The sequence below is a fragment of the Antechinus flavipes genome, chromosome 6 (genome assembly GCF_016432865.1).
Source record: "Antechinus flavipes isolate AdamAnt ecotype Samford, QLD, Australia chromosome 6, AdamAnt_v2, whole genome shotgun sequence".
In the NCBI taxonomy this organism is placed as follows: Eukaryota; Metazoa; Chordata; class Mammalia; order Dasyuromorphia; family Dasyuridae; genus Antechinus; species Antechinus flavipes.
Window position 1 is genome coordinate 249,805,425 of NC_067403.1, and position 24,445 is coordinate 249,829,869.

Consider the following 24,445-nt stretch of genomic DNA (forward strand, 5'->3'; position numbering starts at 1 on the left):
TTTATTTATTAATATAATGGATTTTGTTACATTCAATTTTATTAATCCCACCTTTACTTTTTACTATTTCCAATTTAATGTCTAACTGGGAATTTTTAGTTTTTTTCCTAGTCTTTTAATGGTAAACTCAATTCATTGATTTGCTCTTTCTCTATTAGTTTGATGTAAGCATTTAGAGACATAAAATTTTCTCTAATCATTGCTTTTGCTGTAACTCATACATTTTGATATGTTGTCATTCTTGTTAATGAAATTATTATTTCTATAATTTGTTCTCTAAACCACTCATTTTTGTGTCTAGAAGCTGGAAAATGAATAGATGCCCATCAATTGGAGAATGGTTGAGTAAATTGTGGTATATGAACGTTATGGAATATTATTGTTCTGTAAGGAATGACCAGCAAGATGAATACAGAGAGGACTGGCGAGACTTACATGAACTGATGCTGAGTGAAATGAGCAGAACCAGGAGATCATTATATACCTCAACAACGATACTGTTTGAGGAAGTATTCTGATGGAAGTGGATCTCTTTGGTAAAGAGAGCTAATTCAGTTTCAAGTGATCAAGGATGGACAGAAGCAGGTACACCCAAAGAAAGAACACTGGGAAATGAATATAAATTGCTTGCATTTTTGTTTTTCTTCCCAGGTTATTTATACCTTCTGAATCCAATTCTCCCTGTGCAACAAGAAAACTGTTCCGTTCTGCACATATATATTGTATTTAGGATATACTGTAACCTATTTAACATGTAAAGGACTGCTTGCCATCTGGGGGAGGGGGTGGAGGGAGGGAGGGGAAAAATCAGAACAGAAGTGAGTGCAAGAGATAATGCTGTAAAAAATTACCCTGGCATGGGTTCTGTCAATAAAAAGTTATTTTTTAAAAATAAATAAATAAATAAACCACTCTTTTTTTTAAAAGACATGTTGTTTAATCTCCAATTAGTTATAAACTATGTTTCCATGGTCCCTTATTAAATAGATTATTTTTATTGTGGTATGGAAAAGATACTACTATTTTTTCTGCTTTTTATTATAAAAAATTTCTTCCTAATTTTTGGACAATCTGTGAAAAGGTATTATGAACTGCTGGGAAAAAAGATGTATTCCTTTATATTTCCATTCAATTCTTTCTGGATATCTAGCCAATCTAGTTTAATTAAAATTCATTTCACTTCCTTAACTTCTTCCTTACTTACATTTAGGTTACATTTATCTAGTTCTGACTAGGAATATTAAAGTCCCTCTGTATTATAGTACTACTATCTCCACTTGTAATTCATTTTCCTTTAATTTTAATTACATTTTCCTTTAAAAATTAAGTTGCTATAGTATCTGCTGAATATAGGTTCAGGATTGATATCACTTGCCTATATTATATTGTCTATGGTACCTTTCATCAAAATTTAATTACCCTGTTTATTTCTTTTACTTAAATCTATTTTAGCCATAACTTTGTCTGAGATCATCATTGTCACCTCGGGCATTTTTGCATCAGCTGAAACAATAAATTCTAATCTAATCATCCACTTTAACTCTGTGTGTATCTCTCATTCTCATTCTCAATATATTATTGAATTCTGATTTTTAATCCATTCTGCTAATCATTTCTGTTTTATGGGTAAGTTCATTCCATTCACATTCAAAAGTATAATTAATATTTGTGTATTTCTCTCTATTTTTTACTAACTACTTTGTCTTTCTCAGCCTATTTATCCTATCCCTATCACCATATCTTCTCCCCTTACCCTCTAATGTCTTATTCTACTCACTCCTCTAAGAGTTCTCTTATCCTGTCTCCCATCCTGCTAAATCTTAATATACAAGTTCCTTCTAAAAGTCCCTCATCTCCCCTATCTCCTGGTTTCCTCATACCTCTATAAGTCCAGAGGACTTGTTTTTTAATAGCATTTTATGTTTTTCAATTACATGAAAAGACAATTATGAACTTTCATTTTTATAAGACTTATAGTTCCAAATTTTTAATTCACCCTCTTCCTTTTAACCCTTACCCCAACAACAAGCAATCTGTTATAGGCTATGCAATAATATTAAACATATCTGCAAATTAGTCATGCTCTGAAAGAAGAATCAGAACAAAAGGAAAAGCCACAAGAAAAAAAGAAAAAAGTGTGCTTTGATCTGCATTCAGTCTCCATAATTCTTTCTCTAGATGTGGGTAGCAGTTTTCTATTGTGAAACTTTTGGAATTGTCTTGGGTCATTGTATTGCTGAGAAGTTAAGTCAATCATAGTGATAATGACACAATGTTGCTGTTATTTATACAATATTCTCTTGGTTCTGCTTATTTCACTCAGCATCAGTTCATATAAGTCCAGGTTTTTCTGAAATCTATTAATCATTTGTTGTACTACAACAATATCCCATTACATTCAGATACCACAACTAGTTCATTTGCCCATTCCCCAATTGATGGGTATCCCCTTGGTTTCTACTTCTTTGCCACCACAAAAAGGAGCTGCTATAAACCAGGACAAGGTCCAGTAGTGCCAGAAATGGAAATTAGCCAGGGTTGATGTTCTGGGAGGGACTAGTAGGGCAGTCAGAGGTCTCAAAGAGTCCTTGGAGGGAGGGGGATCTGTACATTGAACTAGGAGATAATGGCTACTGACCAGAAATAAAGGGTCAACATTTGGGACTTTTCCCCACTTCTGATGGGATGGTTGCTGGATAATGGATGATAGGGGGAAGGAGTGGCAGGGTGGTCTGAGTCTCCTGATAAAAGGTCTGAATGGTCAACTTAAAGGAGTCATCCCCTGGGAGTGAACACTACCCAGCATTGGGGCACAGTCCAACTGGGAGGTCTGTAGGGACTCTAAAGTAGAAGCTGGGAGCCAGGGTGAGATCTACATTCTGGGTGGAAAATGAATGGATGCCCATCAATTGGAGAATGGTTGAGTAAATTGTGGTATATGAATGTTATGGAATATTATTGTTTTGTAAGAAATGACCAACAGGATGAATAAAGAGAGGCTTGGAGAGACTTACATGAACTGATGCTAAATGAAATGAGCAGAACCAGGAGATCATTATGTACCTCAACAATGATACTGTTTGAGGATGTATTCTGATGGAAGTGGATCTCTTCGATAAAGAGAGCTAATTCAGTTTCAGTTGATCAAGGAAGGACAGAAGCAGCTACACCCAAAGAAAGAACACTGGGAAATGAATATAAACTGCTTGCATTTTTGTTTTTCTTTGACTTTATATAAAATGTGTATATATATATGTATATATATATACATATATATATACACATATATATATACACACACACACATATATATGTGTGTGTATATATATGTGTGTGTATGTATATATATACACACGTACATACATACATCATGTATCCATAGCATAAACACACAAAATACATATAATGAACATGTAGAATGAAAACATTTATTTGTCTATATGTATGCACATATACACAAATACCCACATCTAAATTTATATAGACACAAATGTGTGTAGATATATAGACATATTTACACACATATATACATACACACAAATACATATATATATACATTATATTACATATAATATGCAGAGAGAGGAATCATATTTAATATAACAACCAAAGACATTGTAGCCAAGCTCTTGTCTTTTAGATGTCAGAGTGGAGAGTTGACATTTCATCCTAGACTTAATACCGATCCACTGGAAGTTGGGGCAGGATGTTGACATGGTATTACTTGTGCTTTAGGAATTCTAAAAGTCCACCATATGTGAAATTGGCAAAGGAGGGAATACACAGCATGGCTTTTCTCTTAACAAAAGATAATTCCAGAGTGGGGAAGTGTTGGAATCCTTACTAACTGCTAACTAATTAGAGTTGATCTAATCTTACAAGAAGATGTTTTGGGCAGAACCTGAAACAAGGTACTAAGTAAAACTAATTAATACAAGGCTTGTGTTCACACCTTTACTCATTGGAGTTCAATGAGTTCACACCTCCCTTGAAGCTCGTTGGGCCAGAGAGCACTATGGGAGAAAACCCATAATCCCTCTCTCTGGAAGGAGCATAAATAGGCCAATGGGCCAGTCGAAGAGGTTATTCAGAGTGAAGATGCTACAAGTCGGGATTTCAGTGGAGTTACGCCAGAAGCCCTCTCTCCGAGACAAGGCAAGACAGAATACAGTTTTTCCTCTTGGCTGGCTGGTGGCAGACGAAAGGTTCTTCAGAGTGAAGACGCTACAAGTCGAGATTTCACCGGAATGACATGAAGATTGGAGCTGGCTGGAGGCTGAAGAAAGCAGAGGCAGAGGCTGAAGGACCAGACCTTTGGATTTGGCAACATTCAGAGAGAGCTCTTGGAACCAAGCAGAGAGATAGGCCTCTAAGCTAACCGGGCTATATTGGAGATAATAAAAGATCTGAACTTTGATCACCTGGCTGCGCTTTGAGAAGAAAAAGCTCACCACAATTTGGCACCCGAACAGGGATCAATTCAGATCCATCTGAACTAGATCACAACAGGGAAGGAATGAGAACAAATGAGTTGCTTTTGCCATATAACTGTTGTGTGGCCCTGACAAAGGCCCTTGACCTCTCAATAATCTCAGCAATTCTTTAATACCCTAACTTGCCTCAAGGGAACCAGCCTAAATTGACAGGAGAAGTGGGGAGTGCCCTCATTGGAGCATTCTCTGTTCCAGCATCTGTGTTCCGCTTCTGCTGAAAGAATCCACATTGCACAGATCTTTATCTTTGCCTTTTTTTTTACGCATCAGGATCACAATAAACATAACAAGCTCAATGACTGCCAGGACCACAGTCACAATACATATCTCCTTCCAAGGAATGCCATTTGGACCCAAGGCATCTAAAAAATTCAAATCATAGAGTTATATAACATAGTCAGGTGTAGCAGGGGTCTTTAGTAAGCAGTAAGTGAAAAATTTGGCAATTATACAAAAATAGTGAAATCCCTTCATTTTACAGAGAAGAAAATTAAATCTTAGATCAGTTTGGTGATTTACTAGGCAGTTGCAGAACTAGTGCTTACAACTCCTAACTCCCAAATGTCCCCAGTGAATGGTCCCTGATTTTCTGTTGATTGTTCTGGTCAAAGGACTTTCTGAGCTCAAGCAGACTCTTTTCTGATCTAGATGTTAGCACAGCAGGGAAGGCAGCCTAAGGGGCCAGGAATAGAGGTTGTATGGCTAATGCTCAAAAGAGGAAGTCTCCTTTGTCATCCAAATAGAAACCATTTCCACCTAATTCTGTTACTATGAGATGCTTGATAATGTGTATTGTCTTTTGCCTTTCTTTGTATCCCAATGTTTGGGATTGAAACACAGAAACCATTTAATAAATGCTTGGATTGCAACCAGTCAAAAAGGAAAAGAGTCTCAGTAACTGCCCATGTATGGAAGGGTAGCCCTTCAGATATAAAATTTTTCAGTGTAAGAAGCAGTGAAATGTTCACTGGGCTAAATTGAGATAGAATAAAAAGAGAAATAGGACATGCATCATAATCAGGCATCATAGCACTAGTGGTCTTGGATGCCCAGATATATCTGCCCTGCACTACAAATGTTCTTTTGCTTGAATTCTTTAAAAAAAAAAAAACCCTTAGAGGAGTACCATCATCAAAATGGGTGTCTCTCTCTCTTCTCCTCAGAACAAGGGTTCTTAATCTTTTGTGTGTCCTGTATCCTTTTGGAAGGCCAGTGAAGCCTATGGATCATTTTTCAAAATTGTGTTTTTAGAAGCATAAAATAAGATGCAAAGAATTATAAGGAAAATTGATTTTGTTGAAATTCAGTTATTAAAATGTAAATTTAATAAATCCTCCTATCCCAATATTATGTTGAAATTTCCTACTATGAAGGTAGGAATTGATAAGGAGAAAAAATGGTGAACCATGTGCCAAATTCATTGTGGAAAGGAGAGGGATGACTTGGATGTTTTCTGCAGACTTCCAAGGAACTGGAGTGTGTTGTAAATATTAATAGCATGAAACTCCAAAAAAAGAAAGGTTATTGGGAGAAGGAGATAGAGGAGAAGCCTGGAAGCAGTGATGTGCAACAAGGAAAATGCAAGGTAAACTATGTAATCCAGAGGCAGTTAAGTTTCAATAACATCTAGTAAACAGAGTGAATGGTAGAAGAAAAGATTTAGGATGAAGAGAAGATTGTTGCCTACGGCATTCCAGAAGGCAGAATGGAAGGGCTGGGTAGTTTGATTAAAAATTGGAGTGGGAGGGTTGATTGAGTTAGTAATAAGGACTTGACTTATAAGGCTGAGGTGAGGTTTGGAAGATGACCTATAGAGGTTCACAAGAACTAAAATGTGAAAGACATGACTAAGTGTGAAAATATTCATTACTGAGTAGAAGGCACCATTCTTCCAAAACAGAAGTTGGATATTGGGGCTAGAGACAAGGGCAGCATCAAACGAAAGGGACATAGTCAAATGAAAAGATGGCTGACCCTGATTCACTACTCATCTTCCCTCAGAAAGGTAATTAAGCAAGATTAGGCAAGGATGAAGAAAGAACAAACCTGCACACCCAGAGAAGGTTGTCCCATTTACCACCAATTTTTCCATTCCTCTTGCCTCAAAGGATAGATGTTGTGAACCTGCAAACAAAGAGTAGATTGTTGCTCTTTGTACCAAAGGTTCTCCAAATACTAGCTGGGAGATTGGACTATTCTCTTGTACTGATACAGATGGAAGTCTTTTCTTTGGGACAGGAGGGTGTTCTTTGGGAAATATGAATGATTGCAGGCCCCTTGTTGTTTCCTTCAATGAACAAACTGCATCCAGCAGGAGATGGAAGGTCTAAGGCTCGTGATCACAGGAACTCTCCATCCTTCATATCACCTGAGATGACAGGGTAAGAAATGGTAGCAGGAAGAGAGAAATTCCCTACACAGGAGGATATCAACAAAACCCTCATCATGTACTGCTTCTATATGTACTTATCTCCACTTTATTGAGCATGTGTAATGTTTGTGCTCAGATATGTATATGTTGCCTCCCCACCCCATTAATCTGTGGGTTCATGAGAATAAAGACTGGGGTTTTTTTGGTTTGATTTGGTTGTTGCCGTTTTTTCTTTTCTTCATATTCCTTAGAACTTAGCACAATGCCTGGAACATAGGAGGAATTTAATACATGTTTATAGTCCAATGCAGTAATTTTACTAGTCTTGATCTCAGTCTCTTCATATTTAAAATGAGAGGGTTATATTGCATGATTTCTAAAATTCTATGTATAACTGAAATCCTATGAGTCAAAGACAGAATTTGGAACATTATAGCACATAAATGGAAGAAATATTTGGAAAACTGAATTTTTCCCTTGTCCTTTATATGAAAAAGTCTAATCTGCCTGTTGACATAGTTGTGCTTAGTGTTCAGGGAGGGAACTAACCTGACAGAAAAACATTTGCTCCTTCCAACTTTTGTCCGAGGCGAGGGTTCCAAATGAAACAAGAAACATTCGCTGTGGAATTGGTGAAAACTGTGATTGATGTTTCAACAGAAAATAAGCCATTTTCTTTCCTCTTGATCGTAGTGTCTTGTGATGATAATTTTTCCTGGTTTTTTTCCCATTGAACTTCAGGCTCTGGGTACCATCCTGTAGATGTGCATATCACCCTACGACTTTTATTTCCATTATCCTGGATGTATATGTGAGGAGCAGAGCCTTTGGCTAGGAAAGGAAACAACACAAAAAAAGTAAGATCTTCTAGAAATTAAGAGGGGTTTTTATCTTATTTCTCCTTATTATGGCTATCAAATATTATTGGGAAAGCATCAAATGAGAAAAACACACAATATGTCTCTGTGTCTGGGATAACAATATGTATTTCCAATTGGGGTTTTCTTGGCAAGAATTGGACACGACTGAAACTAAACAACCACAACAGAGCAAGTGATCATTCTGCTGTTATCAACTCCTACTCAGATCCTATCTTTTGTTTAATTATACCACTTTAAAAAAATATTTTAACACCCATTTTTAAATTTTTATTTCCAAATTCTTTCCTTCTCTCCAGCCCTTCTGCCACCCATTAAGATGTCAAACAATATGATATGCACAATACATATGAAGTCATCAAAACATTTCTACATTAATGCATTTTTCTATTGCTTCTGTTTTCAGGGGGAATTCATTTCATTCACATTCCTAATCATGATTATTAATTTTGTAATTTTTTCTATCCTATTTTCTTCAATTCATTATTCTTTTTCTTCCTTTCTTTTTTGACTTTTTGCTCTGTCCTTTCTCAAAAGTCTGTTTTGTCTCTGACCACTGCCTCTCTTAATCTGTCCTCCCTCTTCTCACCCCTTTCCATTCTCTTATCCCATTTCTCTTTTCGTGTTAGATAAATGAATTTCTATTCCCAAATAACTGTGTACATATTATCTTCCCTCTTTGAACTAGTGTAGGTGAGTCAGTATGAAGCACTGTCTGTTTCTCCCATCCACTTATTTTCCCCTCCATGATAAAAACTTTCTTTAATGCCTCTTTTATATGATATAATTTCCCCCATTTTCTCTCCTTTCCCCCTTTCCCAGTAAATCCCTTTCTTATCCATCCCTTTTTTATATCATGACAACATATTAGAATCATATTCATGCCCTCAGTCTAAACAGACTGCTAACTGTCCTAATTAAGATAAAGATCTTGGAGGTTATATATTTCATCTTCTCATTTTGGAATATGAACAGCTTAACCTTATTGATCCCTTATGATTTCTTTTTCCAGTGAATTTTTTTATGTTTCCCAAGTCTTGTATTTGAAGATCAAAATTTTATTCAGTTCTGATTTTTCATCTGATTTTTTGAAAGTCCTTTATTTCATTGAATATCTACTTTTCTTCTGAAGGATTATATTCTATTTTGCTAGGTTTTCTTGATTACTATCCTGGGACATTCTTGATTGTAGTCCTAGTTTTTTTGTCTTCTAGTATATTCCAGTCTCACCATCCATTTTAATGTGGAAGCCACCAAATTTTGTGTGATCCTGACTGTGGTTTCATTGTATTTGAATTAGTTCTTTCTAGCTGCTTGCAATATTTTCTCCTTGATCTCAGAGCTCTGGAATTTAGTTATAATATTCTTGGAAGTTTCATTTTCATATTTTATTCAGAATAAAATTGGTGGATTTTTTCCATTTCTATTTTATCTTCTTATTCTCAGATACATGAGTAGATATCCTTGATAATTCCTTAAAATATGATATCTTGGAATTGTATGGATCTGCACACATACATTGTATCTACATGTGTTGACATATTTAACATATATAAGACTGCCTGCCATCTAGATGAGGGAGTGGGGGAGGAAAGGGAAAAGTCAGAACAGAAGTGAATACAAAGGACAATGTTATAAAAAAAAATTACCTATGCATATGTTCTGTCAGTAAAAAGCTATAATTTGTGTGTGTGTGTGTGTGTGTGTGTGTGTGTGTGTATCTTGGATTTTTTTTATTGTGGATTTCAGATAGTTTAAAAACTATCCTCTATCTATTTTCTCCATCAATTGTTTTTTTTTAATGAGATATTTTAGTTTTTTTCATCTTTTTCCCCATTCTTTTCACTTTGCTTTATTGTTTCTTAATGTCTCATGGAGTCATTTAAACAATTCTTCCTTTTTGAAAGATTTTCTTCAGTGAGTCTTTATCTCTTTTTCTACTTGACTGGTTCGGTTGTTTAAGGAGTTCTTTTCATCAATTTTTTTAATTCCTCTTTTTCCAAGCTTTTAATTCTTTATGTACAATTTTCTGACATTGCTCTCATCTCCTTGATTTTGCCCCTGCTTCTCTTATTTGATTTTTAAAATCTTTTTGTTTGTTTTTAATCACTTTACTTTAGAAATTATTGGAAATGTGTCCTATCTCTGTTTTTCTTTAAGATTTTACATGTATGTGTTTTTGTCATTTTCTACTTTTTAGTTTTTGTTTTGACCTTCACTATTACCACAGTAGCTTTTTATGGTCAGATTTCTTTTTTGTTGTTTGCTCATTTTTACAACCTATTTCCTGTCTTTGTAGTTCATGTAAGAGTTGGGCTCTGCTCAGCTCACCTTGGGGATTGAGTAAGCAGTTATTTTGCTAAGCTTCAGACTTTTTCACCTTACAATTTTAACAGCTGGTTCTATGTACTTATACACTTTGGATGCTTCCAAGGTGGTATGATCCAGAGAGAGGTGAGATCTCTGTTCTCCTGATCTGCACACTGGTCCTTATACAAGGAGAGTCCCTACTGTCTAAGGATTCTCCTTTTTTTATTGGAATTATGACTAGGAGCTATACATCCTGTTCCCTTGGGACTACAAGTGCTCCTTTCTGTCTTAAAGCTAAGATTCTAAAAGTTTTTACTTCAAGCTCTTCTTTGTGTGCTGGAACTATAACCCAAAAATGGTTAATAGGCAATGGAACTGCTAAATTGTGTCTGGACCTATGCCAAATGCTATAATAGGGATCTCCTGGATTATCATTCTGAACAAGTGTTCACTTCCTTTCCATCTCTGGGTAGTGAGAGTTTTCATTATTGCTCTTGCTGCTACTAATTATGACTACTACTTCTTCTAAAACCCTATCTTGGTGTGAGTGTCATGCTCCAAATCAGCCCCCATAATAAGGGCCACAGACCTCAGCTTCTGACCCGATAAGTTGTCCTGGAAGGAAAAATATCTCACCTCAACTTTTTGTTAGTTGTGCTATCTTAGAAGCTGATTTGACACATTACTTTAAAATTGTGTAGAGAGGAATGCCCAGGGCATTTAACTAGCTAATACTTCCTTAACTCTGTTTTCTTGACTCTGCTTACTTCATCATACTTGAAAAAGACATTAACAAATGAGGACGTGTTCAAAGAAGAATAACTAGTCTGGGGAATGAACTGGGTTCCATGCCTTGTGAGGATGTTTTCATTAAAAGAACAGGAGAAGAAAAGAGAAGATGAGGATAAAATCAGATTTAGGTATTTGAAAGGTTATGAAGTAGAAGAGGAATTGGTTTTATTCTGATTGATCCCAAAGAAGAGAAGTAGAAACAATGAATGGAAAGTTCAGGGGGAAATTGCAAGTATTCCTTCTTGTAATAAGAACTGTTCAAATGCTGGATGGACTGCCTCAAGAGGCAATGAGCTTAATTTCTTTGGAAAGTTTCTCCAAAAGAGGCTAGCTGACTGTTAGAAATATTATAGAGAGGATTTCTGTCTAGATTACGATTAGATGATTTTTGAGGTCCCTTTTAGTTCTGAGTCTTTCATGACATACTTAAATATGAAGGTCTACATAACTTCAGTCTAAGAGTTTATTCTATTTTGTTTTCATGAGTGTTTGAAAATGCTTCTCTCAGTGCAAATGATGTCAAATTGGACAACACACACTACTGTGAACAAAACTATTACCTAAAGCCTTTACATTTGCTTAAGTGTCATTCCAATGACTACTGGATCTCACAATCTCATCATGATCTCCTTCTCGTTGCTTCCTCAGAAATGTTCTCTGCTTATGCTCATGTGCCAGGTTTGAATTGCCCCAATTACTTACTATACTTCATCTGCTTGTGTCTACTTTCAACTGCTCTTACTTTCCTAATTCTTGAACTTCATCTTCCCATTAGTCCTTTAGACACTTCAGTTCAATCAGTCTGCCTCTGATCAAAATAACTTTAGATTAAGCCCATCCTGCCTAGTTTTGTTCCTCTTGCATGCTGTTTAGCACTCTGTATGTTCCCCTCAGACAAACACCATGATTGTTCCTCTACTCAGCCATCCCCAACCCCTCATAGGGCCAAGACACTTGGCACAAACTCACCTGCCACGTGCACTTGGAATTCTGCTTCCCCATAAGCATAAGAACTTTCAAAGAAACACCGATATTTCCCTTCATCAGAGAGACGAATATGATGAAGCTTCAAGGCCACACTCCCATTGGAGATGTCATCTCGAAGAAATTCTGTCCTCCTTTCATATTCTTGGTGTTGATGTTTCAGATAATCCTGATTATATTTATAGCGATGTACCAGATATCCATTCTGGTCATTAAACCACTTCACATCCATATACTTGGCATCAGTCTGGGGAGAAAGTTGACATGGGAATATGGCCTCTTCGCCCACCAAGGCAATGATTGGTTGTTGTGGTCCCATCACAATGAATTTCCCTCGAAAATATAGACAGAGTCAGGAGTAAATACAAAGTTAATTCAAGATATAAATCTGAAGCTTTTCTGTTTTGCAGTGGCTTCTAATATGCCATCCCAACTAAGGAAGACATGGAAGCTCCATGGGCACATCAGCCACTGCCATGGGTCCACAAGTACTGGAAGCACTCCAGAGGCCATGGCAATGCCGGAAGGCTGCACCATCACTGGATCAACTTGGACAACTATCACCCAGGCTACTTTGGGAAAGTGGGTATGAGGTACTACCACTTGAAAAAGAAGCAAAGCTACTGCCCAACTGTCAACCTTGTGGATGCTGGTCAGTGAACAGACCAGGATTAATGCTGCCAAAAGCAAGGAAAGGCTTGCTCCTATCATTGATGATGTTTGCTCAGATTACTACAAAATCCTGGGAAAAGGGAAATTCTCCGAGCAGCCAGTCACCATGAAAGCAAAGTTCTTCAGTAGAAGAGAAAAGGAAAATATTAAGGGTGGAGTTTGCATTCTAGTGTCACAAAAATGCAATGTTATCAAATAAAATAAATGCCTTTATTAAACGTCCTAGACTTTGCCAAAAAAGAGAGAGATAGATCTGGAAAAAATACATATTAAAAACAATCCAGTCCAAGCCCTCATTTGATAAAGAACAGAATATTATCATCTGAAGGAAACTCAGAAACTCCCTTTCAATGGGAGTCAAACTCCCTATCCTACACAATAATCACTCCCCACATTGTGTCTAAGATGTAGTTTTCTATCTTCTGATTCAGCTGCCTAACAATGGTGAACGCCCCATCTCACTTTTCTCAGGGAAAGAAACAGAGGACCAAGATTGATGGGAACTCTTTGTCTAAAATCAAGCAGATAAAAATTATCATGAACATATACACAATAAAGGCTAGGAGTTAAAACATAAAAAGAGGAGGAAATACTGGATAAATTATCTCTGATTTGGTTCTAATGTTAAGACATGTGATGAATTTATAAAAATATACAAGATGAAAACCAAAGGCTTAGGGAATAAGTCTTGGGAGGTGAGGAAAGGAAAGGTCCCAAAGAATTTCAAACTTTTAACTATTGATTTAAGATTAGCTTCAAATCATTAATAATAAAATAAATACCAACCAAAACAACTATCAAGTTTTACCTCACACTCAGAAAACTCACAAAGGTGACAAAAGATGGAAATAAAATTAAAGGGGCTTCAGGAAAAACTAATGACACAAATGAGAACTGCTCCAACAATTCTAGAAGACAATTTGGAATTATAACCAAATGTGATTAGACCATCCTTAACCTTTGACCCAAAGATTCCACTGCTAGGCTCACATCACAATAAAGTCAAAGATAGAAAAACTGGTACCAAAAGTACTAAAATATCCATACTTACATACTGTGTGTAGCAAAGAAATGAAAACAAAATCATACCTATCAATATGACTGAAATTAAATATAACTCTGTTAAAACAGTGAATAATAAATATTCAGAAAAATATGAGAAGAATTTTCTGAACTGATTTAAAATGAAATAAATAGTACCACAATGCTATATACACAATGAAAAAATAGGTTAAAAGAAAAGTATAAGACAAAACTGAATGGATTAAAATATGGTGATGAAAATTGTTTCTAAAACTGAGTGTGGACCATAGCATACTATTTTTCACTCTGTTGTTGTTTGCTTGAATTTTGTTTTCTTTCTCATTTTTTTCCTTTTTAAGCTGATTTTTCTTGTGCAGCAAGATAATTGAGGAAATATGTATAGAAGAATTGCACATTTAACATATATTGAATTATTTGCCTTCTAGGGAAAGGGATAGGGGGAAGGAGGAAAAAAAATAGAACACAAGATTTTGTAAGGGTGAATGTTGAAGATTATCCATGTACGTATTTTGAAACTAAAAAGATTTAATTTAAAAAAAAGATTGTTCCTAGAGAATTAAGGATGTGGGAGACTGTGAATGTGGAAGAAAAAAGTACTATCAGAAAGTGTTGATATTTTTTGGTTTTGCCAAAATTGTTCCCTCCTCTAGCAGTACTGATGAGATCCTGGGCTGTGGATGTAGCAGAGTGAGCACATGCTCTCACAGTGAGTATGATGCCAGGGAGAGCAAGAACATTTTTAGGACAGCAGAGGAGGAGGAGTGGGGTTGAAGTTCCTAAGTCTGGCTTAAGGGAAAAGGGGGATCCCTGAGGTTGAATGCCAGTTTCAGAAAATAATAGTAAGGAGGACCCAAAACATGGGGCAACACTACCCACACCTCAGAATTGAAACTTAATTACAATAATAAGCTACTGAAAATAAAAATAAAATGAATACGCAAAGGAAAAAAGAACCTTGTCATAGAAGGTATTGTGTAAAAGAAGATCTGAGTGGATATTCAGAGGAAGATTAATGATGTAAAAAAAAAAATCCACTCCTAATCCAAAAAGTAATGTCAAATGTTCACCAGACCAAATAGAATCCCTGAAAGAATTTTAAAAGAATTCAAAATCAAATAATAGAAATCGACCCAAAAATAGGAGGAAAAAGGCAATCCAAGAAAATTATGAAAAGAAAATTAACCAATTGGAAAAAGAGGTCTAACATTTTAAGGAAGAAAATAACTCCTTGAAAACTAAAGGTAGGCAAGAAAAATTGAATGGTATTATAAGACATCAAAAAATAATGAAACTAGAAAAAAATAGAAGCAAATCTGAAAAACCCCATTAGAAAATAACTGATCTTGAGAATAGCTTGAGAAGAGGCAATATAAGAACTGTCTGATACCTGAAAGTTATGATTTTTAAAATTATTACAATAAAATATTAAGGAAAAATTGTCCTGAATTTCTAGAAGAAGTGGGCAAAGTAGAAATGGGGGGGGGGGGAATGTATCATTCACTCCCTAAAAGAGATCCCAAAGGAAAACTTACAGGAATATTATATCCGGGTTTCAAAATTCAAAATAAAGAGAAAATGTTGTAAATAACAAGAAAAAACAATTTAAATACTGCAGAACTACAGAGATTCAGGTTTTTACAAGATCTAGCAGCTTCTAGAATAAAAAATATTTCTTGGAAAATTATATTTCAGAAAGCGGAGGGAGGAAAAGGAGGGAGGGAGGGAGAAAGAGAAGGAGGAAAAGGAGGGAGGAAGGGAAGGAGAAAGGGAGAGAGGAAGGGAAGAAGGAAGGGAGGTAGGAAGGGAGAGAGGAAGGGAGGGAGGAAGGAGAGAGGAAGGGAAGAAGGAAGGGAGGTAGGAAGGGAGAGAGGAAGGGAGGGAGGAAGGGAGAGAGGAAGGGAGGGAGGAAGGGAGGGAAGGAGAGGAGGGTTAATTATAATGGGAATAAACTAGAAGTCTTCTTTGTAAGATCAAGTGTAAAATAAGGATGCCCATTAACATTAATATTTAACACTGTATTAAAATTCTAGATGATATGATGATACAGTTAGAAAATCTCAGACAACTCAAAAGTTAGTAGAAACAGTGAATAATTTTAGCAAAGTAAATCCACACAAATTATCAAAATTCCCAAGTCCTGCAAAGAAAGACAATAAGAAATCTTCCACTTAAAAAACTGTATACAGTATAATAGAAGTATCTAGAAGTATACTTAACAAAACAATCTCAGGAATTATATAAAGAAAAATATTTTGTAAAATATTCGTACAAATAAAAACAGATTTAATTAATTGAAGAAACATTAATAGCTCATAGCTGGCAGGCCAAATATAATAAAAATGACAATTTTACCTAAATGAAATTACCAAAAAATTGTTTTGCTAACTTAGAAAAACCAATAACAAAATTTGTCTGGATGAACAAGAAGTCAATACCAAAGGAGATAATGGAGGGGTGGGGGGGAGAGGGAAGTAAGTAAAGGAAGGAGGGTTAGCAGTACAGATCTTAAGGTAGTAATTATATTTTTATTATCAATCATATTTTATTTTTACAAATACATGCAAAGATATTTTACAAAATCAATCTCTGCAAAACCTTGTATTCCAATTTTTCTGCCTCCCTTTTTCTCTTGCTCCCTCCCCAGACAGGAAGCATCCTGATATATATTAAACATGTGCAATTTTTCTAAGCATATTTCCATACTAATCATGCTGAGTAAGAAAAATCAGATCAAAAAAGAAAAAAAAAACAAGAAAAAAATCAAGCACACAAGCAATACCACAAAAAATAAAAAGGTGAAAATATTATGCTTTAATATAGAGTCAGTCTCCCCAGTTCTCTCTCTGAATGCAGATGGCACTTTCCATCCCAAGTCTATTGGAATTTTCTTGAATTATCTCATTATTGAAAAGAGTCAAGTCCATTATAATTGACCATCACATAATCTTCTGTCTAAATACTTCACTTAGCATCAGTTCATGTAAGTTTTTCCACACTTTTGTGAAATCACCCTGCTCATTTCTTACAAAACAATAATATTCCATTGCATTCATATACCATAACTTCTTCAATCATTTCCCAACTAATGAATATCAATTTCCAGTTTTTTGCCACTATAAAAAGTCTTGCTGCAAACATTTTTGCACATGTGGGGCCTGTTCCCTCTTTTATAATCTCTTTGGGATACAGACCCCAGTAGAGACACTTCTTGATCAAAGAATATAAAGCAATACCAGGTAAGTATCAAAATGATCTGTTGTTTGCTAAGAAATAGAAAGGTAGATCAATGAAACACTGTAGACATATAATTTATACAGCAAACAAATCCAGTAACCTTGTATTTGTCAAGTGTAAAAACCTAAAATGTTGGGATAAAAATTCATTATTTGGTTAAAAAAAATTATTGGGAAGACTGAAAAGCAGTATAGTAGACACTGGGCATAGATCAACATCTTTTAACATTTATCAAAATAAAGTAAATATGAATACATGACTGTGACGAATGTAGAAGATGATTACTCAGAGATCCCTCAGTAGAAGGCAGAAAAGTTGTTTATTGAAAATCTCCGGAGGATGAGCCATCCCATCGCAAGATAAGAAAGAGAAAACTCGAGGTAGGAAGGCTAAAGAAGTAGTAAAGAAACATAGCTTTTATACTAGAAATTACATCACCAGTAAGAGAGCATTGAGAAGGAGAGGGGGAGGCATCTAATTGATTGTTGCTATTTGGGGAGATTGAAATGGAAGGTTTCTGTTTCCCTGAAATCTTCTGATTTCAGGGAAACAGAAAGTCAGGCCTTCAGCCTTAATCAAGCAGATAGTGGTCCAGCTAATAGACTAAATATCGATAAATCTCAAATACCAATAAATGTCATTAGCTCAGGTTAAGTAAATATGTTTCTAGCTGGCCAAAGCTCAAGTAGATATAAGCCTGCACATATTATACAGGTCATAGGGGAGACACAGAAATAATAAAATATAGAAAAAGAATTCATACATTCCTATAAGACCTTCACCTTATTTATTACTCATAATGATGTAGATATAAAGAGATATTATAAGAAAATTTGAAGAACATGAAACATATCAGTTCTTAGATTGTAGATGAACAATGTATGAAAAAAGAAGAGATAGAGAGTAGAATGAGATATTAAAATGGATTGTTTAAATTTTATTAAATTAAAAGGGGCTTGTACAAAAAAGCAAGACTGGAAGGAAAGCAGAAAATTGGGGGAAATTTTCACAGATTCTCAGATAAAGGTCTCCTATCTCAAATATAAAGAACTGTAAAATTTATAAGAATATGAATCATTCTCCAATTAATAAATGGTTAAAGCATATGAACAGTTGTAAAGAATCCTAGTGAGTAATCTCAGTGAGTCTCAGGCATTCCTTTGTGTAAATTTGTTTGCTGAAAACATTAGAACATGTTTGCATATATCTGATAGGACCTCAGGAAGCACACAAGAAGGGTCAGCCATCCTTCTGGTGCCTTAAGGAATAAGTATTCTTTATTGCAGGACTGTGTTTACCCCAGAAACCTGGCTAGCCCTGGAGTAAAAATAAGGCTCCTAAAGCAATGAACAAATATTCTCTTTGGTGGGCTTCTTGTGATGGAGCATCCTGTACATGAGTAGACTGTTCCATCTCAAGAGTCATATATCAAATGAGAATACTTAGCGTAGGTACCTTCTTGGTTCTCAGCCTATAAAAGCCCTTAGTGAAAAGGGATTTTGAGGATTCGGCTAGAAAACACTGAACAGCTTGTCTAGAAATGGCTCCCACTTGAGATTCTGAATAGCTGTGACCATGGGTCCTCTCAGTCAAGAAATTCAAACGTTGGTGCATCCTCAGAGTGGAGATGATGAATGTTGAATTCTATTTGTTTGTTATACTGTCTTTATTCTGGCCATTGTGTCTGTAAATTGTGAATTACTTTTATGCTTTGAATTTCCTCTTCCCTTATATCTTATTTAAATCAAGGTTCTGAGCAGTAATAAACTTGTACCCACCCCTGTTAAGACTATGCCTGTTGAATGCAAATTCTGAACCTAGATTAATCTTACAAGTCTGCCTTTCAATGAAGAACTTGAGCCAATTTATTGTCGTATGAAAATCATGTTCTAAATTATTTATTAGAGAAATATAAATTTAAACAACCTTGAGATGTCACCTTACACTTGCCAGATTGATTGTAATGATTGAAAGTGGCAAATGTTAGAAGAGTTATGGAAAAATTTGGACACTAATTCATTGTTGGTAGAATTGTGAATTGATTTAACCAACTGGAGAATAAACTGAAATTGTACCCAAAGAGTTGTTAAACTACCTATGTTCTTTGACCCAAATATATCATTAATGAGTCTATTTCCAAAAATGATCGGGGAAAATTAAAAAGAATGCTTCTGTTTAAAAATAATTATAACAGTTCACTCTGTAGTAGCAAAGAACTAGATACTGCAGGGAATCCCTGTCAATTGAGGAATAGTTGAACAAATTGTGATATATGCTTGGGATGGAATACTAGTGTACTAGAAAAAAGGGTAAGCTCAATGGTTTAAAAAAAACAAAAACAGGAATAGGTTTGTATGAAATAATGGGCACAATAAGAGGAGAATCCAGAACAAGATTGTTTTAAGAACAACTGTCAATGAATAAGTCACTTTGACTATTACAAATACCCAAATTAATTACGTAGAATTTATGAAAAAAATGATATCTGTATCCAGAGAAAGAACTAATAAATAAGAGTATGTATAAAATGATTTTACATATATAGATGTTGGTATGTAATGGTAGCCCTATCTAGAGTGAGGGGAGAGAGAAAAGAAAAAAAGGGAAAAAACTTACATAAACTTCATAATATATTTAAAAGAAATAAAAAGTTCCACAAACTAGAGTTGTAGTTTCATGTGCAATTATCTTTTTTATTATGCTATGTCATAGCATTTTATTCCACAAATTAAAAATAAAATACATTGATTTTTTGGGAAATGAATGTGGACTATTTGCATTTTTGTTTTTTTCCCCAGGTTATTTTTACCTTCAGAATCCAATTTTTCTTGTGTAACAAGAGAACTGTATGAATCTGCACACATATATTGTATTGAAGATATATTTTAACATGTTTAACATGTAGAAGACTGCCTGCCATCTAGGGGACAAAGTGGAGGGAGGGAAGGGAAAAATTGGAACAGAAGTGAGTACAAGGGACAATGTTGTATAAATTACCCATGCATATGTTCTGTCAATAAAAGCTATAATTTTTTAAAATTTAAAAAAATAAAAAATAGTCTTTTAGAAATTGAATCCTAAAAGATTCAGATAAATGACCAAAGATCAATCAATAAATCCAATAACCAATACTTATTAAAAGTATTTTTATGCAATTTGGAACCATGTTTAAAAAGTTACCAAATTGTTAAACCAAATCAAAAGTTATCCTTTGATCCAGCAGTGTCTCTACTGGGCTTATATCCCAAAGAGATCTTAAAGGAGGGAAATGGACCCACAAGTGCAAAAATATTTGTGGCAACCCTTTTTGTAGTGGCAAGAAACTGGAATCTGAGTGAATGCCCATCAATTGGAGAATGACTGAATAAGTTGTGGTATATGAATGTTATGGAATGTTATTGTTCTGTAAGAAACAACCAGCAGAATGATTTCATAGAGGCCTGGTGAAATGAGCAGAACCAAGGAATCACTGTACACAAGATTATACAGTGATCAGTTCTGATGAATGTGCCTCTCTTCAATAATAAGAGATTCAAAGTGATTCCAATTGTTCAGTGATGAAAAGAGCCATCTACACCCAGAGAGAGGACTGTGGGAACTGAATGTGGACCACAACATAGCATTCTCACTCTCTCTGTTGTTGTTTGCTTGCATTTTGTTTTCTCTCAGTATTTTTTCTTCCTTCTTGATCTGATTTTTCTTGTGTAGCAAGATAACTGTATTTTGGGGGGGGGGGTTTAATATTTTATTTTATTTTATAATAACTTTATATTGACAGAATCCATGCCAGGGTAATTTTTTTTTTACAACATTATCCCTTGCACTCGCTTCTGTTCCGATTTTTCCCCTCCCTCCCTCCACCCCCTCCCCTAGATGGCAAGCAGTCCTATATATGTTAAATATGTTGCAGTATATCCTCGATACAATATATGTGTGCAGAACCGAGCAGTTCTCTTGTTGCACAGGGAGAATTGGATTCAGAAGGTAAAAAACAATTCTGAAAGAAAAACAAAAATGCAAATAGTTCACATTCATTTCCCAGTGTTCTTTCTTTAGGTGTAGCTGCTTCTGTCCATCATTTATCAATTGAAATTGAGTCTTTGTCAAAGAAATCCATTTCCATCAGAATACATCCTCATACAATATTGTTGTCAAAGTGTAAAGTGATCTCCTGGTTCTGCTCATTTCATTTAGCATCAGTTCATGTAAGTCTCTCCAAGCCTCTCTGTATTCATCCTGCTGGTCATTTCTTATAGAGCAATAATATTCCATAACATTCATATACCACAATTTACCCAGCCATTCTCCAATTGATGGGCAGCCATTCAATTTCCAGTTTCTAGCCACTACAAACAGGGCTACCACAAACATTTTGGCACATACAGGTCCCTTTCCCTTCTTTAGTATTTCTTTGGGATATAAGCCCAATAGAAACACTGTTGGATCAAAGGGTATGCACAATTTGGTAACTTTTTGGGCATAATTCCGGATTGCTCTCCAGAATGGTTGGATTCGTTCACAGTTCCACCAACAATGCATCAGTGTCCCAGTTTTCCCACATCCCCTCCAACATTCATCGTTATTTTTTCCTGTCATCTTAGCCAATCTGACAGGTGTGTAGTGGTATCTCAGAGTTGTCTTAATTTGCATTTCTCTGATCAATAATGATTTGGAACACTCTTTCATATGAGTGGTAATAGTTTCAATTTCATCATCTGAAAATTGTCTGTTCATATCCTTTGACCATTTATCAATTGGAGAATGGCTTGATTTCTTATAAATTTGAGTCAGTTCTCTATATATTTTGGAAATGAGACCTTTATCAGAACCTTTAACTGTGAAGATGATTTCCCAGTTTGTTGCTTCCCTTCTAATTTTGTTAGCATTAGTTTTGTTTGTACAAAGGCTTTTTAATTTGATATAATCAAAATTTTCTATTTTGTGATCGGTAATAGTCTCTAGTTCATCTTTGGTGACAAATTTCTTTCTCCTCCACAAGTCTGAGAGATAAACTATCCTATGTTCCTCCAATTTATTTATAATCTCATTCTTTATGCCTAAGTCATGGACCCATTTCGATCTTATCTTGGTATATGGTGTTAAGTGTGGGTCCAGATAAATATTGTATTTAACATATATTTTAATATATTTAACATGTATTGGACTACCTGCCAGCTAGGGAAGGGAGTAGGGAGGAGAGAAAAATTTGGAACAGAAGGTTTTGCAAAAGTCAATGTTGAAAAATTACCCAAGCATATGTTTTGTAAATAAAAAACTTTAATAAAAAAAAAGAAAGAAAAAGCCTTTTTGTGATAAAGCAAAATACTGTTACATCTACACAGATTATGTCAGTGTCTATATAACAAATTGTCACTAACTCCAAAGATCTTACATTATTGCTGGGAGATGAGAAAGAAATACAGGAACAACAAAGTTATAAAATGTTCCATAATAGATGCGCACTAAAAGATTATAAACTAAAGTGCTAGGAAAATTAATTCTTAAGAGAAAGAGAATTAGGGAAATATTCTTGAAGGATGAGGGAGAATTTGAGCTGTTTTGTTGGATAGATAGGTTAGCCTGGAAAGCACATATTCTAGGAAAAGTATTTGTGCAAAGCCTCAATAAGGGAAAAAAGGTGAAAAGAGCCCAGGATAAAGAAAAAGTCAGTGATAAAAAGTACAAAATAAATTATTTCAAAGAGGTTGTGGAATAAGAGGAATAGACAAACAGAGATGAGATTATTGCTGCAAGTATTACTCCCAAGATCTGATCTGTGCTTAAATTGTTATGACTAAAGGGCAGATATTTCAAATGTAAGAGAGAATGGAATGGTCTGACAGAACTTTGATCATTAGGGAAGGAGGAATATTGACCCTGGAAAGGAGTCTAAGGGCTACAACAGCACTAAGAGTTTTCCTAATTAGTTCTCTGCAAGCAAAGTTTGATTGATTTTTGATTATTGACTTCCAGGATACTGTGCAGCAGGATAAGAGAAAGGGGGCTAAAGTTAAAGGTAGTGTCCACATTCTGGCTCTCCTTAGGAAAAGTTATATAAGTAGTGAGTCAGTCAGCAAACATTTCCTAAGCACTTAGTATGTGCCAGATATTATGCTAAATCTAGGGATAAAAAAATATAAAAACATAATCCCTGCCCTCAGGAATTTACCTTCCAAAGGAAAACCTCATCTCTTTTTATAGACTTCACAAAACAAATGACTACAGTATTCTTGGGGACCTCCAAGATGGCAAGAATAAAATATCAACTCATTTTTCTTGTAAGATTATTCAACCTGATTGAGGGCACTGAAAAACTAGCAACAATCTTCACAACTAAAATGAACCAGGCAAAGAGGGAGGGAGCAGCTTCCCCAAGCAGCTCCCAAGACATCTGTTTATGTCTTTGTTACCCCTTTCGATGTACCCTCAACATTCATTTTAAGATTCATTTAAGATTTTAAAATCACTTTGAAGTCCCACAGTTGAGGGCAATTACAAACATGACAGGATCTAATGAAGATATGGAGATATTGACTTGATTAAAATCTGAAACAAATGTGACTAAACACAATTATTGTTCCTTAGTCACCCAAATCCTCTTTCTCTAAGAAAACATCCAACACCAAGCAAAAGTGGAAAGAGAGAGTTACAACAGAAAAAAAGCTATAAAGAGGCCCAGAGATATAGGAAATCTCTCTCTGGAGGGACCAGCAAGGTGGCTATGAATTCTGCAACATCTCCCACTTACCTGAGACTGACCAGGGAAGCAGGACCAAGAGAACAAAAGACAAATCTAGAAGAAAGCAGCATTCCATCTCAATATGGTCCCCTCAGAATCACTGTAGCTGTGACTATGGGCCACTCATTTAACTTCTGTTAGTTTCTTCATCTGAATGAAAAGGGAAATGGACTCGATAAACTCTGAGGTTCCTTCAATTCCCTCTTAAAATTGGAGGCTCCATTAGTCTTCACTAGAAAAGAATCCTCCTCTTCAGAGATCTGGTTCCCATGAGGAGACCCACCAGGCTCCTGAGACATGTCATCCATAAGCTCCACAGCAAAATGAAACAGAAAGCTAGTTGCGGATATAACCTTGGACTTTTGCCCTGCAAGATAAAAATAAACCTGTCTTCAAAAAAGTATAGTTCACCATTATTCTCAAGAGAAAAACTATACTCTGCTTTATCTACTTAGCCATGTTATAACTGTAAAGGTGTCCTTCTTCCACTTCAACCTTCAATTATAAAATGTTTGCCTGGTCTTGTCTGGAAAGCACTTGAGAAGTCTGTAAATAAAATGGATTATTGTTGTACCTAAATAGAGGGGAAGATCTGTTCCTGACCTGGACTTTGCCACTATATCTCTACTGCCATCTCATCCTGGAATAGATCACAGTACCTGGAATCACTCTCTGCCATGCCAGCCCCTTTTCCCACAAATAAATTGTTCCTGAAATCTCTATTTTGGGAAAAGACCCAAAGTAACCAATCTTTCCCTCTCAAACCTTTCCCCTCCCAAGTCTGCTGACTTTCCAGATATTGACAACAAACCCCTGAGTGCCCACCTCCCCTCAGCTTTTGGTGACTTATTTTTCCCCATTAAGAATATAACCTCTTTGAGAGCTAACACTTTTTGTTTCTATTGTTTACATTAGTACTGTGACTGGA

At 35.5% G+C, this 24,445-nt stretch overlaps 1 protein-coding gene and 1 pseudogene across 3 annotated transcripts; one reads left to right on the plus strand and one right to left on the minus strand.

Moving 5' to 3' along the window:
• Positions 1–3,406: 3,406 nt before the first annotated feature.
• On the minus strand, positions 3,407–23,790 carry LOC127540285 (butyrophilin subfamily 1 member A1-like). 3 transcript variants are annotated; one of them, XM_051964913.1, is made up of 5 exons: positions 23,527–23,780; positions 11,814–12,161; positions 7,414–7,695; positions 6,540–6,617; positions 3,407–4,855 (listed from the first exon to the last, which is right to left on the minus strand). In XM_051964913.1, the coding sequence occupies exons 1-5, from the start codon at positions 23,591–23,593 to the stop codon at positions 4,665–4,667; spliced, it is 966 nt and encodes a 321-aa protein (XP_051820873.1). In that variant the 5' UTR covers positions 23,594–23,780; the 3' UTR covers positions 3,407–4,664. The 3 variants fall into 3 exon arrangements, with proteins under 3 accessions (XP_051820873.1, XP_051820872.1, XP_051820874.1); XM_051964912.1 differs by having other exon boundaries at positions 3,407–4,276; positions 23,527–23,773; XM_051964914.1 differs by lacking the exons at positions 3,407–4,855; positions 6,540–6,617 and adding an exon at positions 6,652–6,861 and having other exon boundaries at positions 23,527–23,790.
• On the plus strand, positions 12,157–13,351 carry LOC127540286 (60S ribosomal protein L27a-like; annotated as a pseudogene).
• Positions 23,791–24,445: the final 655 nt, after the last annotated feature.

Bases quoted from the DNA above. Each gene is read 5' to 3' on its own strand.
- LOC127540285 (XM_051964912.1), bottom strand. From the start codon at position 23,593: ATGGAATGCTGCTTTCTTCTAGATTTGTCTTTTGTTCTCTTGGTCCTG. The intron at 12,162-23,526 runs GTAAGTGGGAGA...TATATTTTCGAG, and splicing joins GCTTCCCTGGTCAGTCTCAG to GGAAATTCATTGTGATGGGA. The intron at 6,618-7,413 runs GTTAGTTCCCTC...CTTTGTTTGCAG, and splicing joins AGCAAATGTTTTTCTGTCAG to GTTCACAACATCTATCCTTT.